The sequence below is a fragment of the Spea bombifrons genome, chromosome 4 (genome assembly GCF_027358695.1).
Source record: "Spea bombifrons isolate aSpeBom1 chromosome 4, aSpeBom1.2.pri, whole genome shotgun sequence".
Classification (NCBI taxonomy): Eukaryota; Metazoa; Chordata; class Amphibia; order Anura; family Pelobatidae; genus Spea; species Spea bombifrons.
Window position 1 is genome coordinate 33,909,886 of NC_071090.1, and position 18,492 is coordinate 33,928,377.

An 18,492-nucleotide genomic window follows, 5' to 3' on the forward strand; every position below is an offset into this window, starting at 1 on the left:
ACAGTGGTCCATGGTCCCAAACCTTTCGATGATAACTACTCTAGAACACAAAGTGTTAAAAAAAAAAAAGCCTGTGAGATAACAGGCTTTTATGTGGCAACATTAACAAAAATGTAAGACAAAAGTCAATCTGTGAACATTATTTTCTGGACATCCACTATAATAAGTGATTACCAAAAAGGCTTTTTGCCATTGTCTCGCACAGGATGAATATTATAATGACCTTTAGCGAGAAAGAATTGTGTCTATCACCGGCAAAATTGTCTATAACTTCTCATATACCTTGCATTATTTGTTTGACCCAAATGGAATCTACTAGTCTCAAAAAGAAACAAAATATAGATGGTTTTTATGTGCAATACATGGATTTATATTAATTTGCACTGGGTGGAATATGTCTCCAAAAACAGTATTTTCATATGGCTGAATTGCAGACGAACATATACTTGAGAAATGGATTCACTTTAACTCGACTGACCCATCGTATGGGAACATGTAGTGATTTCATACAAAGAGTCCAATTATATATGTATACATTGTCTCCCAATACTAATTCATATTTTGTTTTCTTTGGTCTACAGGTACACTGTTCTGTATAATGGCCATCATCAGGATAACGACAGGCTCCCCATCCACAATGATCCGGAGTCACAGGAATCTTGTTTCTAGTTTTACAGGAATACATATCAGAGCTCAGTCTCCTGGAAATCAACACTGAGGCCAGATTTATGACAAACATATATATATATATATATATATATATATATATATATACACCAAGAGCAACAAGCCCACGTATTGCAGCTAACAACTATATCAGACAAAAATGTCATGTTACTTAAAAGTGGGACTCTTGGTCAAACGCTGCACATGTCACTCATTGGCTGGAGTTTTTCTTCCAACAGTCTTTGGTAAAAAAGATTCAGACATTATCGCAGGCTGTGCCCAGATCAGAGGCCCGATTTGCCATCATGGATTTGCAATGTCAAGCGCTGTCTCATCCCTGTTTGGAGCGTTAGGCAGCAAAAGCCAGAACGCATTAGGAAACGTTTGCGTCCAGACGGGTGCAGGAAGAACAACCAAAGAAAGGACATATGTATGGCAGCTTCGTTCTGATGTTTCACAAACGTACTGGATGTACATCTGTATGTATACAGCTCGTACTGATGTACATTAAGTAAATCTGTGGTACGTGTGTATGTATACATGCATGTATACATGCCCACACATTTACAGTGCCTGACTTTGATATGGATCGTCCATTTAAATTATCAGTCATGCATATAAGCATCAACTATATCCTTTTTGAGATTACATTATCTGCATGTAATTTATTCCGTATCTTACTTGTATTATCGGACTGATATATCTCATGACGCCTGTTACACCAGCTAAAAGCATTTCCCTTCTTGGTTTTTCTCTAGAATCTTCTAGAGAGCGCTTTTTTTTTTGTTGTCCACCCAAAAAAAATCCGCCCTTTTCTTTTCTCTATTACTTTTAAACATTCAAAATAATGTAGAAAACGCAAATTGGATTTTTTAGGTTGCATTGTGACAAAAGTATCCCAGGTATGCCAAAAATTAGCATCTGTTAAACACCCAATGCGACACATGTTATATAGGAGACCCAATAATCATATAAGAATTTTGTTGCGGGAGACAAATACAAATAAAGTTTGCCATATTTTAGCTCATTTTATTTCACTAAAATTGTACCATTTTCTCCATGGTATTATTCGCAAAATTCTGCTGAAAATTAAAAAATGCCAAAAAAAAGCGCTGTGTTTTGTTGTATAAAATACAGTGAGAAATATCTATATAAACCATATGAATTGACAGGATTAAAGAGTGTGTTTAATGACATCACCCCCGTGTCTTGGTTTCCATGGTTTCAGCACCATGATCTGTTAAGGCATCTAGGAATAAATATGGTTTATTTGCAAATAAAATCAACGGATCCAGTTTTATCACTTTTTGTCACACTGTAGAGTGTTTAACTGCTGAAAAATCCTATATCAGTTATTTTAGACACATCTTGTAATCTCTGTGGCTTTTGGATCAATCAGCGATGAATTACAGAGTTTGTATGTTGTATTGACTTGCCATTGTCACTTATAATGAGTTGAGTCGACCATAGGGGCAAAGGTGAAAAAAATGTTTTTCGGCCTTCTTCACTATGTATTCTCCTCTTAAAGTATTTGATGCTTTGCACCTGCGAAACGACATACGCAAAAATAACAACAAAACAGGGTATCCATGTTACAGACCAGCTTTATCAAAGAATTGTAATATACGGTGTTTCTTACCCGCTGTTTGTATTCATGGAAGTTGAGGCCATTAGTATTCCCTGTTAAATTTAGATATTTATCATATGTATAGGGTTTATAGGTTAAATATAGATGTATCCTACAGTGACTGGTACTTATGTATAGTGCCCAAGTGTCTAAGCAGACATCATACCTTGTCACAGGTTATTTTTAAGGGTAATAGCATGAATATGAGGAGGCCTTTGGGATAATATATATATATATATATATATATATATATATATATATATAATGTATCAGCAATTTGTCGACCCTTGTTTGGCAGTGTGATGTGCCCTATCTATTTACTAACAGCTGCCCAGATGGCACTAAATTATTAAAGTGCTTGATGCTGAAACATAGTCACACTGAAATAAAACGCATAAAAGCAGGGAGAAACCAGTGGATGACATTCTCTGCCGTGATCTGGCTGCATGTTAGCTTCAATGCCTTAAATAAAAGATGACAGTATTCCAAATTCTTAAAAATAGAGCAACTTAGTAGACATGTGCCCCTCTATTACATTCAGCTTGCTCTGTTAACGTTTAACTCCTTAATGACAAAGCCCGTACATGTACGGGCTCAAAATGCATTGTTTTCAATGGGTTTAGGGCTGCCCATTGTCCTTAAGGGGTTAATAGTTACTGTTTTGCCTGTAACAGTTGTTTTTCTGTTCTTAACATTCCTAAAGTTGGAAAGTCAGAGCCTTACATATGATGAAATGGTGTTTTACTTTCCTGAGAGGGTGGTGGATAAGTGGAACTGCATCCTAACAGAATTGGTAGAGGCTAATAAATGAGAGAATTTAAACGTGCATGGGATAGGCATATGGCTATACTGAATCTAAGACAAAACCTGGCACTGCAGAAATAATAGGCAGACTATATGGGCTTCTTATCTGCCAAGTTCGATGTTTTTGTGATTGTCATGAAGTATAAACCTCTGTGTGATGAGAAAGGTGTGTAAGACCTTTACATTTCTGGAAATTGGCATACCCAGTAAATCATACCGGTGAGCACTGCCAAAATAAAGGGTTAGAGCAGAATAAAACCATTTGGCTGGCCAATAATAATTTTGTACAAACTGATAGGTCTTTAAGAAGTCCCCATATTTGATTTTTCTTGGACTAGTGATTTTCTATCCCAAAATAAATATACCTGATTAATGCAAATATTTTCCCAACCATCAACTATCTTTCCAGAAATCTAGAAAAGGGGAATAATGTAATGAATGTTACAATTTCCACCCAAAAGTTTTCCAAATCCCATGTGTGCCTTTCTCCTTGATTGTAAGTTTGAGGGTCAAAGTTTCAATTTGTTGGTAATGATTGCACTAAATTCTATTTCTTGTTGAATGACACACAAACAAAACTCAAGAATGAAGCTATTTATTATGTTGTTGAGTATTGCCACATTGTGTTTCTGTATAACAGACTATACACAAAGGAATCTATTTTGAACAAGTGTCTTGAATTTTTAAGGTTGTTTATGATCAGGGTCCATAATTTAGCTTAATAGGAATGTATACAAACAGATATTCATGTATAATACTGTACCGTATTAGTGTAAAAGGATATCTATTGGCTTCTTTAACACTGTGCACTTTGTTCATATATGTTATAACATTTTCTTACAATTGAGTGATGTGTATTTTTGTAAACATTGAAAAAAAGGCCCAAATGCTATTTCCTAATTTTTGCAACAAAAAAAAAAAATATATATATATATTGCTTATTAATTACCATGTTTTCCATTGTGCATCTGCCAAAATTAATGTAACTTATTATTTGTGGACTGGTAAAAGATTGCATATATTATAAATATTCCAACAAGTGATTTTACTCTTTCATTTAATGTAGAATTATTTAATTTATAATGGCATTATATGATAACTTATGGTTATTAACCAGTATGAGGCTGGGCCTGATGCATTTATTATTTTAACATATCTAAGTTAAAATAGAAATAAACATTAAAACGTGTGTCATTGGCTTCCAGTGTTTATGTATTTACATTAAACTCCAGAAAATATGAGAAAACTCAAAAAAAAAAAACATTAAATGAATCCTATAAACTATAATTTTAAATTGGATTATGAGAAACACAAGTTCTGATGTCAGAGAAGTTTATTTATATTTTTAAGCTGTATTTAATTTGGGGGATTTTCCTGGATGTCTAGATAGCAGTGATGGGGCTTGGTTCTAACTATTGTTATCTAGTATCATTGTAATAAAACAAATCAGTGGAAGAGATGCAGGTGAATGACCGGCCTCTAACTTTATGGTGCACCATTGACAGTAAAAGGATGACAAAATCGTCTCATTTGTACATATTGCTCCATTTTTTCAGAGCCATTGTTAATCTTTTTTTTTTTTTTTTGTATTATCATCTCTTCCTCTGAAAATGAAATGTCTCGATATATTAAATTTGCTTACGGATAGAAACTTATAAGCTCATTACAAAGAAAGAAAAATGGAAATGGAAATATAGAAAATATGAATATAGCTTCATATTTCAATACTGGGGAAACAAAACAAATCTGGCTTTTATTGGACAGTGTACTCATCTCTGAAATGTAGCAAATGAAAAGTCCTTTGCTAACATCCCTAATACATATTAACACTGTGATCTTCCAGCATTAGCCCATAGGAGTGATAAAAATGTGTTAGTTGTACCAAACATATGATATTAAGATGAGCTCGGCTGAATATTTGAAAATATATTTTAAGTATTCTTTTCATCTTTTTTACCATTTATTTGAGATACCAGGCTTTTGGGCTCTTTAACTAAAGGGATAATAAAATGGTAGAGCGAATAAATAGTGTTGGAGCTTTTATTCCAGGCTATAAAGTCACTTTTTTAAAAAAACAAAACACATTACAATGTTATTTGGCAAATAGTACGTTTGTGGTGGATTCAGCCTGATTAAAGTTTCGTTTAAAAAAAAAAAAAGAAAAAAAAAGTGCCATATGTTAAATGCAACTAATACACAATATTGCACTTTTTTGCTGCTATAGCAGAGAAAATGTATATAGTTGGTTTGTAGCCTTTGTCTTAAAATAAACTGATTTTTGTTTTTGTTTTTATATATTTGTATATTATATAAAAACTGCTCCTTACTTAGATGTCTTGCAGAGAGGGGACCACGTGTCATTTGTGGGTGCCAGTAGTATATGACATCACATCCCAGAAGTCACCAAAAGCAGATTTCCTGGAATGGAAGGTGTTACCAACCTTAGACACAGTGTGTGTTTGAAAAAATGGAGATAATATACACAAGAATGAAAATGGATGCTGACATTTTAGATACCTGTCCAGACTGTATATATTTTCTGGCGTAAGTTTAAACATTTATTGGTAAAACACAAGGACATCTGTCAAAAGAAGGAAGTGAGGTGAGGAGAGACTCATCATGTATTTAAAATTATTTAAGAGAAGGTAATACATATTAAAGTTTATTCTCAGAATGTGTCTCTTGAACTACAAGCAAGCGTTTGAGTGATCACAAAATCAATGTTCTTGGCTGTCTGTCATCATCAATAGTCCAAAATGCAATAATACATTTCTGCTCTGGAGTCAACAAAGCAGTTAGTTAATGGAAATTGAGAATCCACATCAAAAGAAATCATATTTTTCTCGAAGAAATGGCTAAAATATATCACAAAAGGCACCAAAACCTTTATGATTACCAGGAAGAGGCATTTTGTTAGCGTCATGCTAGCTGGCAAATCCACATAGTATTGAATACAGTAGGATTTATTATTGAATGTTTTCAGTTAACGCATGATATGTATGCATATTTTTAGTGTGAAATCACTATAGATTTTGCTATATGTGACACATGGCTTTTTTTATCATGCTGTTAATGATAGACCTGAACTATTTTGTTTTATTTGTCTGCTCATGTTAAGTTAAACTGCAAGAAGAGAATACGTAGTTGCCATTGTTTCTTTCCAAGATTCGTTGTGATTTGTGTCTGCCACACGTGCCCAAGGTTTGTGAACTAAATAATCATGTTCAGTGCATTCTCAATCTACAAATATTTAGGAGAAAACGTAATACGGTGTTGTCTCAAGTAGAGATAAGTGTCCTGGCAATATTACAATTCAACAGACTGATCGTGTCCAAGTGTTCTGGAAGTATTCTCCTTGCCCTTGATGATGGGTTCAGGTAAGACTTTCAGTAATGGTTAGAACCTGAAATCAAAATCTTTAACTGTAAGATACTGTCTTACATAATGTGCTTCACAGAAGACAATTCCCAAGTAGCCATTAATTTCTAATTAGAACAGTAATCATTTTATACTTACAGCTGATTAGGTAGACTTAAATATGTAATTCATCACATAAAAGTTATCAAAATATGATTTTTTAAAAATTTGATCTAAATTATTTTGAGGCCTAATTTTACATTCTCCCATTCTTCAAGACTTCAAGCAAAAATCTCCATATCAGTCTGATCCTGGAAGCAAACTGTGAGGCTAATTCTCTCTGCACAAGGAAACAACCCCAGACATATGTTTCAGTCCTAATTGGTGTCACAAGCAGGGTAACGCTGGTATGCCTCTAGGTACCAGAGAGCAAGGAGGTCCAAGTCTGGCCTTTGCACTTGGGGTGAACCCCAAAAGTTTCCTGAAGGTAAAATGCCATACACAAAGAGGATAAGATGCTCACCATGAATAGACACCCGTCAGATTGCCTAGAGGGATACCAACCGTACCCCACTGACAGGGCCAATGAAGGCTAACATTTGAGATGTGTTTGAGAAGGAATGCACTGCAGGGCAAGCTATGAAGCAGCTGTCTGTTCTTGGTGAGTATTGCATCCTCTTTTTGAGTGGTACCTCAAGTGGTTGGTGAGGACAAAACCTAAAACTGAGTTTGCAACATAATGATACATATAAAACAGAATTATCAGTCTCCATGTATGGCTGATGCCATACAGCTAATTTGAATGTGGCAATTAAATTTGTCACTTGTTATAGGCCACAATGTTTTCAACTTCCAAATTGAAACATAAAACTATTTGTCGTGTATATCAGCACAAACCAATTTGAAATTGTCCTTGTCTCCAAAAAGGGATACTATATTGTCCACAGTAAATCATTACTTCCAGCTCTCTGACTCATTCTTTAAAAATGTTTTTTCCAGGACAGAAATGTTCAGACCTGTTATATGGTAACGTCAATCTTTTTCACAATGCTTTAAAAAGAATAAATACAGAGTACAGATAAAGAAAAAATGGTTAAGTTTCCTGTTGTGCTTCATTATTTCCGAAAATTCTTGGGAACCGATTCATTTCACATTATTTTATTGTAAACCCCCATTGCCAGTCTTTGTTAACACAAACTGGATTCTGTAATCCTGTTTACTTTTAATGATAAAACAGGAGGATATAACAGGAGGATTAGCAATTTCTTAACTAGAAGGCAGAATGTACAGGTTTCTTTGCGTTGCGTGCTATACAAATAAATCATTACTTTTCTTCTGAAATTCTCCACTCCTGTGAAAAGGATCACTATAGATGATTAGAAACAACCTTCTTTCTGCTAAAAGAGAATGTTCTCTCTCCAAACAGGTTACCTCTTGAATAGTAACTTGTAAATTTTTGGGCTTAGCCTGCTACATAATATCTAAAAAAATTCACATTAGTTACAGAAGGTAGGCTGTGACTACGCTTCTTATCTGTGTTGTAAAACGATTTTTAGGCTTGTTTATTAAGATCTACAGTAAAGTAGCACCCTCCTTGAGGCTGTCAATATACTATATCCATTCTCATTTCAGCTGTCCACAGACACAACAGAAACAGACTAAGTGTGATACTTACTCCTATAAGCACTAAACGCATAATTGCTCTTTTTATACTCAATGGGAAAATAAAGAAAATATGTTGAGACATTTTGTTATTTTATGCAGAAAAAAATTTGCAGAATTATAGACAAGTTGTTTAAATGTTACATAGTGATCATTAAATCAAGGTTATTCGGTGATATTATCACCTTATTGTAAATTAGGTTTAAGAAATATGGCACTTAAAGGAACAATATGGAGCGCTATGTAAACGGAATCAAGTGAAATGAAAGAGAACACTAGCCTAAGTGTGGAAACATATAACCAAACACATATATGGAAAGGGGAGCACACCCTAAAAAGCATACAAAATCAGATTCCAGGGTGTTGCTTAAATGACCAACAAAGCAAGACACCAACAAACACCATTTAAAAACACCTAAGGCATTAATATTAGGGCTTCCATCACACTATATTTCAGCAGCACCCCGAAATCTGAATATTTATACTTTTTAGGGTGTCCTGTATATTTTATGTATGGAAATTGCACATTCATATAATCGGTTTAGGATTAGGGAGTAGGTGTCACTGGTTGAAACCTGGGTGCCCCAGTCTGCATGGACAAACAACACCCCCCTGCCTGGAGATTGACAATACTAAACCAGATGCTCAGGGAAGCATCTGACCGCGTAAAGACTATTGATGAAACCCAGTTAGGAAAATAAGAAACTTTTCATCAAGAGAAAAGAGACAAACAAGGTATAAGAAATTGAAGAAAGGGATGGAATTACTAATCAATGAAGGTATAAAAACGTGTGGTCAGTTTGAGACAAGATTTATTGTGCTGCCATGTAAAAAAAATAAATAAAGTTTAATTCAACAAATCAACACAAATGATATATTTTCAGGTCATCTATAATATAGAAAAGTCAAAGATCTCCCTCTACTTTAAGAAAAGACTAGAACATAAATATTGCTTACAAAACATTATAATTGTGAAATATGAAAATCTTATAATTATATATATATACAAATGAGGAGGGAATAGTGCAATGCTTTAACAAATACTATACCTCAGTTAAGTTTAGTTCTTGACTCGATTTATTTGATTTACAAACATATGCAGCTCAGACCCTACATTGCTGTGTGTTACTCTGTTGCCAAATGATGCTATAAATTTTGGCGAACTGGGATTAATTGTACCGACTACTAGATTGTGTGTAGCTCTTTTTTAATATAAGCAATATATCAAAATTTTTGGATAATCCCCCAAACAACTTACTCTAGAAGCTGAGAGCAGACGTTCTAAAGGTGCCAAAAATGTGAAACTTTGCAATATCAATTGCTACTTGTGTTTCCGCGGATATCTTTCTTGTGGAAACAGTAACTCTAGCAATGTCCTGGAGCAGATGGGTCGTTGTTTGATACACATTCTGTGAGGGTGAAAAATTTATATATCTATTTTTTTTTTATACATATTGAGTACTTATTGTTAGAGGTTGAATTCATTGATACAAAAAGATGCCAGTTGGACTCGGCATTACTATAGGCAGCTTCTCTGTATCTAGAAGGGTAAACAGAAGGATGTGTGGTAATGTTTTCAGAAATGGAAGGCTCACATTACATGAGTTACAAGTTAGCCGACATAAAGCAGAAAATCCAACCTAAGCTATGACTCTCCCTCTCCAGCAACCAAAGTAATTTTTGTAAAGAACACAAATAAATGTGATTTGAACAAGTTGTTTCAGTTTCAGGAACACATGTCCACGCGCCATTTCAATGTGGCTGCCATCTCTTTGGTAGTTTACCAGCAGGTTGTTGATAATAGCCCTGATGATGCAATATCATGGTTGGAACCATAATTCTCAGTTTGATATTCATAATCAAAGGCAAATATGAGTCATATTGTTAGCTTATGATGGAGCTTCAAAGCTTATATTTACCAACCTCTGTAAAAATAGTGGCCTGAAATGGTGTATTTCTTGAGTATAATTCCTGGAAGATGACCCAATGAGCTGGTTCACTAAGCTGATTCCTTGCTTTGCTGTTTATGTACATATTGCTCATTTCAGTGGCACACCAGATATGCATTCATTTACTTGTTAGGGTGTGCTTCTCTTTTCATATTTTTTGTGAATATCTTGAAGCATTGAAGAGGGCACTTTTTGGCCTTGAACTGTTTCTCCAGCTCATCAGTGGTAATTGGGGACATACCAGAGTTAGTGGGAAGCAATACCCACGAGCCAGTGATCTGCTAAACCAGTAGGATAATTACATCCTCACCTAATTACAGTATTTTGGTTATGATAGTGACACATAGCTATTACCTTTATCTGCTGCATGGAATTGACACCTACAATACCATCAACACATACAGTTCTGTATGTAACAAATCTGATTAAATGTTCCACAAAAAAAGGACCAATATATAAACAAAAATCTCGATTAGACAAACTTAAACTTTAGTCATATTTACACAAACTTATAGTCATACCAGTCTTTCAATGAATATAAAAACTGCATCTGGATGCGTGTTGTGGTCGGGAGCAGGCGGTCACACAATATACCTGCGGGTCCCGGTAATCCCGCGCACTCCCGCAAGGCTGCCTTCGCATTGTTCGCACGCAATCGCTCTCTTGTTCTTGTCCCAGTGGAGTCACGTGAATTTATGTCACATCACATGACCCTGCTCCGTTCCTGCTTCCCCTTGGCAGGACAAGAGAAATTGTTCACACAGAGTGTGAGCAACGCAGATGGAAGCAGCTTACCCTGCGGAAGTCTACGAGCAGCACCGAAAGATCTGCAGTTCAGGTAAGCTGGTGGGGGAGGGTCATGAACGAGTATGTGTGATTGAGGGAATGAATGAGTATCTGTGAATGAATATCTGTGAATGAGTGAATGAATGAGTATCTGTGAAAGAGAATGTTTGCAGGATTGGGCAGGATTAGACACACATGTTGTGGAAGTGGGCGGTATTGAACACATATGTTGCAGGAGCGGGCAGGAGTGGCACACATTCGCGAGCGGGTGGTAATGGTCAGAAATTCAGCAGGAGCAGGATTAAGAAAACAGTTCCGCATAGGGCTCTAACTTGTGGCTCTACATCTGCTCCTGAAACATAATTACTTCTATATTTCAGTCAGACCCTGGTTGTCAAAGAACACATTGAGAGTCATAAAGCCTTTAGTTCAGAAGCACATAGGAAGATTCCTGTTGGTTAGCCCTACTTTACGGTGATAATTTAGCTAAACACAAGATGTTGTACTGTTAGTGTGTTTAGATGTAGTAAGTTAACCCCTTAAGGACAATAGGGGTTTTTACTCGTGGTATATTGCGGGACAATGGCTCTTTTAACGTTTTTCAGTGTTACTGTTTAGCTGTGATTTTCTTCTCTCTCATTTCATGCTCCCACACATATTATATATTGTTTTTTTCAGGATAAACAGGGCTTTCTTTAGATACCATTCATTTTATCATATCATCTAATTTACTATAAAAAAAATGATAAAATATGGGGATTTTTTGTTAAAAAATTACTTTTTCTCACTTTTTAAACAGAAAACTTTTACTCATCTGCAAAAACTAATGAAAAAACCTGCTAAATAGATTCTACTATTTGTCCTGAGTTTAGAAATACCCAATGTTTTTATGTTTTTTTGCTTTTTTCTACACATTATGGGGCAATAAGTACAGGTAGCGTTTTGCCATTTCAAAACCTTTTTTTCCAAATCTGGTCATTATTCCCCCCATGTGCCATTTCAGGTATCTTTGAAGCCGGCCAATGAAATTTACCCCATCAAATCATATATTTTTAAAAACTAGACACCCCAAGGTATTTGAAATGCTGGTATTTTAACCCTTTCAATGCACTAATTTTACCACTACCCTTTGTGAAACTTTATGGTAGTAATTCTTTTTGTATTTTTTTCACACATGTTGTACTTCAGTTATAAATTTATCGCTCCTGGTATATGTCCGTGTCACACAACACCCCAATATGTGTTCAGTAACATCTCCTGAGCGCAGCGATACCCCCCATGCATGGGTATGTTGGGTTATTTGGGAGGTAAAAGGCCGCCTTTGTGAGGTGTGTATTTTTTTGCCATTTACACATCTGCCCCATGTCCCATATTTGGGACATCTTTGAACCCGGCCAATTCAATTTACCCCATCAAATCATATATTTTTTAATACTAGACACCCTATGGGCATTTGTAATGCCAATATTTTAACTCTTTCCATGATGGAATTTTTGTAAAGATAAAAAATTTTAGGACTTGCTTATTAAAAACTTTTTTTTTTTGCTGACAGTGGGGATTTTTACATGTTACCATATTTTTAACATTTTTTTTAAACATTTTTGACCATTTTTAATTTTTTTAATTTTTTTTTTATTTATTTTTTTTTTACACTAGTCACTCATTAGTGAGCTCCATTGACCTTGCATGGTTGGATGCAGTACCTGCATTCAACCTGCAGGAGGAGCTCGAGAGTTCTCAAGAGGGTCTGGATAGACCCTCTGTGAACTCAAATCTCTTGTTAATGCCATCCTGTGAATGACGGCAACGTCATTCACAGGATGGCACTTGTGGTTGCTCCTCGGAGCAATCACAAGGCGATCGGGGGTCGGGGGGTTGTGTTGCTACATGCCTCGATACTGAGGCATGTCAGCAACACAGTTTATGCTTAGGAAGCGATTCCGATCGCTTCCTAAGCAGTTTTAGCCGGGCGCCGCCGCGATCTTTGATGATCGGTGCGGCGGCGGCCATTTTTCCTCCGGGGAGGGCTGCCGAGGGCTGCCCTCCCCGGATCCACGGTCAGCCTCACTTGTGAGGCTTCCGTGGATGCTGCAAAGCCGCCGATCGCGGCGAAAACGCCGCGATCGGGGCGATGCAGCTATTTAACGGCAGCCCGTACATGTACGGGCATTGTCGTTAACCCGTTGCACGGCAACCCCGTACATGTACGGGGATTGTCGTTAAGGGGTTAAAGAAAGCAATACAGTCACTATTTCTATGCTGCAAATGGACCATATATATCTATTCATAAAAAAACTGACTCCAGTCTGCCCATTTTTCATGATATAAAGATCAGACCCTATTCAGTCGTTGGTCTTGTCTTAGATTTAAAATAGCCATATTCCCATCCAATGTATGTTTAAATCTCACTGTATTTACCTCTACCCCTTCTGCAAGGAGGCTGTTCTACAGGAGGCTGATCACTAATCTACCATCCTTTGAGCAAAGTCAAATTTCCTTACATTACATATAAGCCTCTGACCCTCTAATTTAAGTTTATGACCTTTTGGGAGGCTGATTGGCTTATAAAAAAAAACCTAAAAGAAATTGCTTACATTGATTGATAGAAGAGCAGGGTACTCATCTAATTTTGTTTTCCACGCCCCCTCCTTTTAAGAGCAACCTGTTAAAGTCTGGTTGGATTCCCCAGAACCCTTGCTGAACCAGCTTACTGGCAGTGGGTACACCATATGGGCACAGGCAGCGGGTGAGTTTGGCTTAACACATAATTTGCAAGCCAAGCAGCTGGAAGGGGGAGAGGCAAATTCATATATGAATATATATGAACATATCGCAATTGCAAAAGGGGTAACACAAACACTTGAAAAGGATCCAACAATGCTCACAAGGGTCTTATGAGTACATGTGAATCTCCAGCTGGAATGAATGAAAAAACACTGACATCTTTCAACTTCAGTCTTTCTTGGTAGCCATGTTATCACTGCAGACTCAAAAGATGTTGAAGTTTAAAGGGTCAGTGAATTCACAATTTTTCAAGCAGCTCCTGCCGTCTGCCAGGTATAGTCCATATTCAGTTAACCTGTTAACACCCATTGATGTACATATATGTCTTTAAGATGACCATTAGGGAGTATATGTACATCCAGCCCATTTTTTGAGTTGGAGATCTCCTTGATGTTACATGGGAGATCAGGCTGTTGCCGAACATAAGTTAAGTTACTGTTCAGCACATACTTAGTATAAGAAATCCTAAACCAATTGTATTTTGTTTTCTATTTTAGTATAGGTGTTTTATGTATTAGAACTAATAGTTAATACAAACTAATTTGTGTGGGATCATCTAATTTAGAGACTTATGGTTTAACAAATATCTGGTAAAATGACAAAAAAACTATAGTCTTCAGGCTAGGAAAAACACTTGGCACTGAAGGGGTTAATCATATCCTTCATATTACATCACATTTATAGAGCACCGGCAGATTTCTTAGTACTATCACATTAGTATTGTGCAGGTGCTAAGAATGAATTTCTTAACAACAGCATTGAAGAGGGAATAAAAATATCCGTCCACCTTGTGTAATTACAGGTACAAAATATTCCTAAAGTGGTAAAAAAAAAATCCACTATATAATCAGCTAGACTCCTGTAAAAGCTACCTAATCCTGCTCTGTTGCAGAAATCTTGGAAACTTGGCCATATGTCAGCGTTGTTAATGTTGAAAGAACACATCAATTCCAATTACACAAATTATTTTACACTTTATTACCAAAGGCCCCATTCAGATGGTGAGGCGATTGATGGAGTTTGGAAAGGCTCTAATGCTATTCAGCAGCCACATCTACTGGTAAAATCTGGTATGGCAGCAGAGACCAGCATTTTTAAGTCTTGCATTTGAATTCTAAAAAAGAAAAATGATCCTTTAACTCCAAGTTGTTCATACCAGTTCACACATTAGGTCATTAAGAGTAGTAGTACTTTTTAATATAGGATCAGTAGTGAATGTGTTGACATTCTTATTAAAAGTGGCACAAGATATACAACACATAACCTTAGTTTTGGAACAAAAATTTAGGGAGGTTAAGTGTCAAACCGTTTTAATAATAATAATGATGTTGTATGAGAAGACCTGGCTCGCAGTCTCTATTCGAGTTCATCCCACAGGTGTTTCATGGAGTTGAGGCTACAGCTCTGTGCATGCCTGTCAAGTTCTTCCACAACAAACCCATCCAACCATGTCTGTTAAAAGTCAGCAGGTGGCCCCGCTAACGTTGTGTGTGTGTGTGTGGGGGGGGTAGCCCACACGGAGGAAAACTGGTCAGGGTTATTGGGGAATTGAACATGCTGCAACGCCGCTCTTGTGAACCAGAGCTTCACTGTGGTGACCCTGAGAAGAGTCTCCAGACAAAACCTGAGAGCTCCAAGGTATGATTATCCCAAACCCACTCCTTGCAAGCAGCCACCCTCAACTGTTTTAGTCCTGCTTTAGTCCTGTCACTCCTAACAGGGTTTTTGAAACGTAACATTTCCAAATTTTGGTTTCTGGTTCGTCCCAGGTCTCCTTAATCCATAATTCCTAATATCTCCATCACTAGTGAGAATTCCACAATCTACCTAACAGCCCGAGTGTACTGCCATTGTGTTACACAACTCTCCTCTCTCATTCATTCCCCACATCCCAAACACTTCAACAGCAGCTTCAATGTTCCTTGTTTCATATAAGTAAAAGCCATCAGATTCTGGGCAGGGGCATCAGGGTTGACATTATTAAATAATTTAAATTAAATTTGAAGTTAACCATAAATGTAAGTTAACCATAAAAGTATCTTAAGCGAGGCTCCTTACCAGCAGCCTAAGCAGGGGAGGGCTGCCAAGAGGGAAGCTGGTCAAATTTAAAGATTTTCAGTCAATACTTGAAGGTTTGTTTTGCGTTTCATAGCTATCGTACATATGGCCACCACAATATATAAAGCAAGAATTATTTAGATAGCATTTATGTGGTGACTAGATCTTTTTTCTGCATCATTATAGGCATTTTTAAAAAAAATGTTTTAGACATGACTAATGTACATTGAGCCAGAAGTTTTGGACCACATTGTTGCTTGGCTGGACGTGCCCCTCAAGCTAAATGTGGCCAGTCCTCCACAGAGTCTAAACCTATTATTTCACTAAGAGATATTCCCACAACACAATGGAAAAAGAACAGTTAAAAATTAACAGTGAAAATACAGATATGATCATCAGTTCCGTGTGCATTAATAATTTAACAAAGGTGTGGATCGGCATTAAACAGAAGACACGCCTAACAGTTTTAATACACAGTATAAGCGGCATAGGAGAGATTGACTACACAGAAATACTTCTTAAAACAGCAAATGGCTGAAACTATCTGGTTGGTAAACTTATGCAAATGTGTACTTTCATGAAGCATTCTATACAAGACAGAAGTTTGTAGATGGCAGCAGATATTGATTTTATGTGTAAATAAGTTTCCATAGTAAACTACCAGGAACTCTCCCTCTCGAGTGACCCATTAGTGATCTCGGTGGGGAGCGTTAGAAGAAGGCAGAATGTGGGTACAGCTACATTTCATTTCTCTGCTTGAAGAAACAAGAAACTGATATGGAGACCTGGAGAAGCAGAGTTCCCTGGTATTATAATTACTCTTAACGACTAAGAATATGGCTACAGGACGGGTGCAAAGATTTTTGCCACCTTAGGCAAAACCTAATGTTTGCTGCCCTTGTATCCCCCTTTGTGCCCTTCCCAGCTGGTTTGAATGAACAACACATGGAAACATAGCATTACAGAGATATCAACTGAATAAGACAAACTCTGTATTTGCAGGTATAGAATAAATAAACACACGGAAACATTGCAGCTGCCCAGCATGATCTCAATGGCCCTGTTCCAGTCCAGTCCGCCTCAGAGAAGACTACCTTGGATATAGGTAGTACCGGCTCTGTATGTGTATAGGTTGTTTTGGAAAGAAAAAGTCAGTTTAGGGTAACAGGGTAAACATTGACACCACTTCATTTTTTGGAGATGTGCATAACTGCTGAGTGTCCCAATAATCTGGACAAGAGCTGCACCAATAAACTGAGGACTATAGGCAGCTATGAATAATGTGCTTGTGAATCTTATTGTTAAATGATAAACTTTCATTGCATTGAATTCCCATGTGTTTCGAAAGTGTTTAAATTAAAATTATTATGTGTTATTGTCATTATATTTTGTTTATAGAGTGCCAGCAGATTTCAGAGAGCTAATAAAAAGCCTACACATTCGGGTTCTGGGGTCTTGCTGAAATTACCAACATGTACATACAACAAAGCAAGAGATCACAGCACACCCAGCAAATATTATTTAAAAGCTTCCATCTGAGAAATAAATATTGGGGATTCTGTCACACTATATGGCCATGTATTGCTTACCCGGCGACTACATCAAAGTACCCCAATTTTGGCGAGTCCTATCTAATTAGCAGAATCAGCGGGACTTCACTACCTTTTAACCCACTGAGACCCCCACGCTATTTAAAGCCCTCTCTGGACACCATTAAGGAAGATTCTGTGTTGCAGGTAGGGTGCTCAACCTTAAGGTTTGGTCAGAACCTGCAAAATATATACAGAAAAGGGAGTGCACACTAAAAAAACTAAAAGTGATCATTAATGGGACACCTGTGTGCTAATGCCTTTGTCAACTTGATCTGTGAATGAAACTAGGTACGTTTCCCAGTTCCTGAACAAACTGCGGAAATGTTTAGTTTTACTAGTTTTCAATGTTATTAAATTTTTGGTCAAACTTTAGTTGCATTTCCACTTATTTAATATCAGAAAAACTTGTCAATTCCACAAGCTTTTTTCTTTTGCACCCAAACATGCCTTCCCATTGTCATTATGGGCCAACAAGTTTTTGCATTTCAGTGCCAATAAGGTCAGGTAAATTCAATCCAGATTAATTGGGGTAAGGCTACAAGTAAAATCATCTGCTAATAATTCAAAATAATATGTTTAACACACAAAACAGCCACCTTTTTAGGTGCATGATGGCAATATGCAGATTATGTGCCAAACTGATCGATGCGTACAACATTCCATGTCAAGACCAGTTTTTCACTTTTAAATTTGGCAACCCAGGTCTTGCTTTTGATGTCCTTGTACAATAGACAAGGTGACTGAAATGTAAAAGTATCTCTGGAACAAATAGCTCAAACCAGTTATACTGAATCAGGCTGGAAAGGTGGATAAGTTTAGATATAAACAGTGTACTTTGGAAATGACTCACACGTCGAAAAAAGAATCTACTTCTCCATTTCAGTGACCTTGATAATGATTCAGCCAAGTAAATGATAGGTGCGGACAGCAAGTAAGCTGTTATATTATTTACCTTTAAATCGGTAGAAACTATAAAACATATGTATCACCTGATCAATTGAAAGTGTTGGAAATTGCACTTTTAAAATGTTTTTGAATTGTCAGAAACCTTAATACGTTGGCACAGTCCACTTGAATCTATATTCTAGTATATATGTATCCATAAGAATTAAACATTACTCAAATACGAGAATATGTTGAGTCAGTAAAAACTAACTAAACCAACACAATGCTTCACCTTGCATTAGTTAGATCTAAAGCTAAACAA

At 36.6% G+C, this 18,492-nt stretch overlaps 1 protein-coding gene across 1 annotated transcript in view; it reads left to right on the forward strand.

Moving 5' to 3' along the window:
• The window catches only part of HTR4 (5-hydroxytryptamine receptor 4), an 83,859-nt gene extending 83,145 nt beyond the window's left edge, over positions 1 to 714 (forward strand). Inside the window, exon 7 of the mRNA XM_053463647.1 lies at positions 582 to 714. Coding sequence (XP_053319622.1) covers positions 582 to 669 — 88 coding nt within the window. The 3' untranslated portion in view covers positions 670 to 714. The remainder of the gene's footprint in view (positions 1 to 581) is intronic.
• The last annotated feature ends 17,778 nt before the right edge of the window (positions 715 to 18,492 follow it).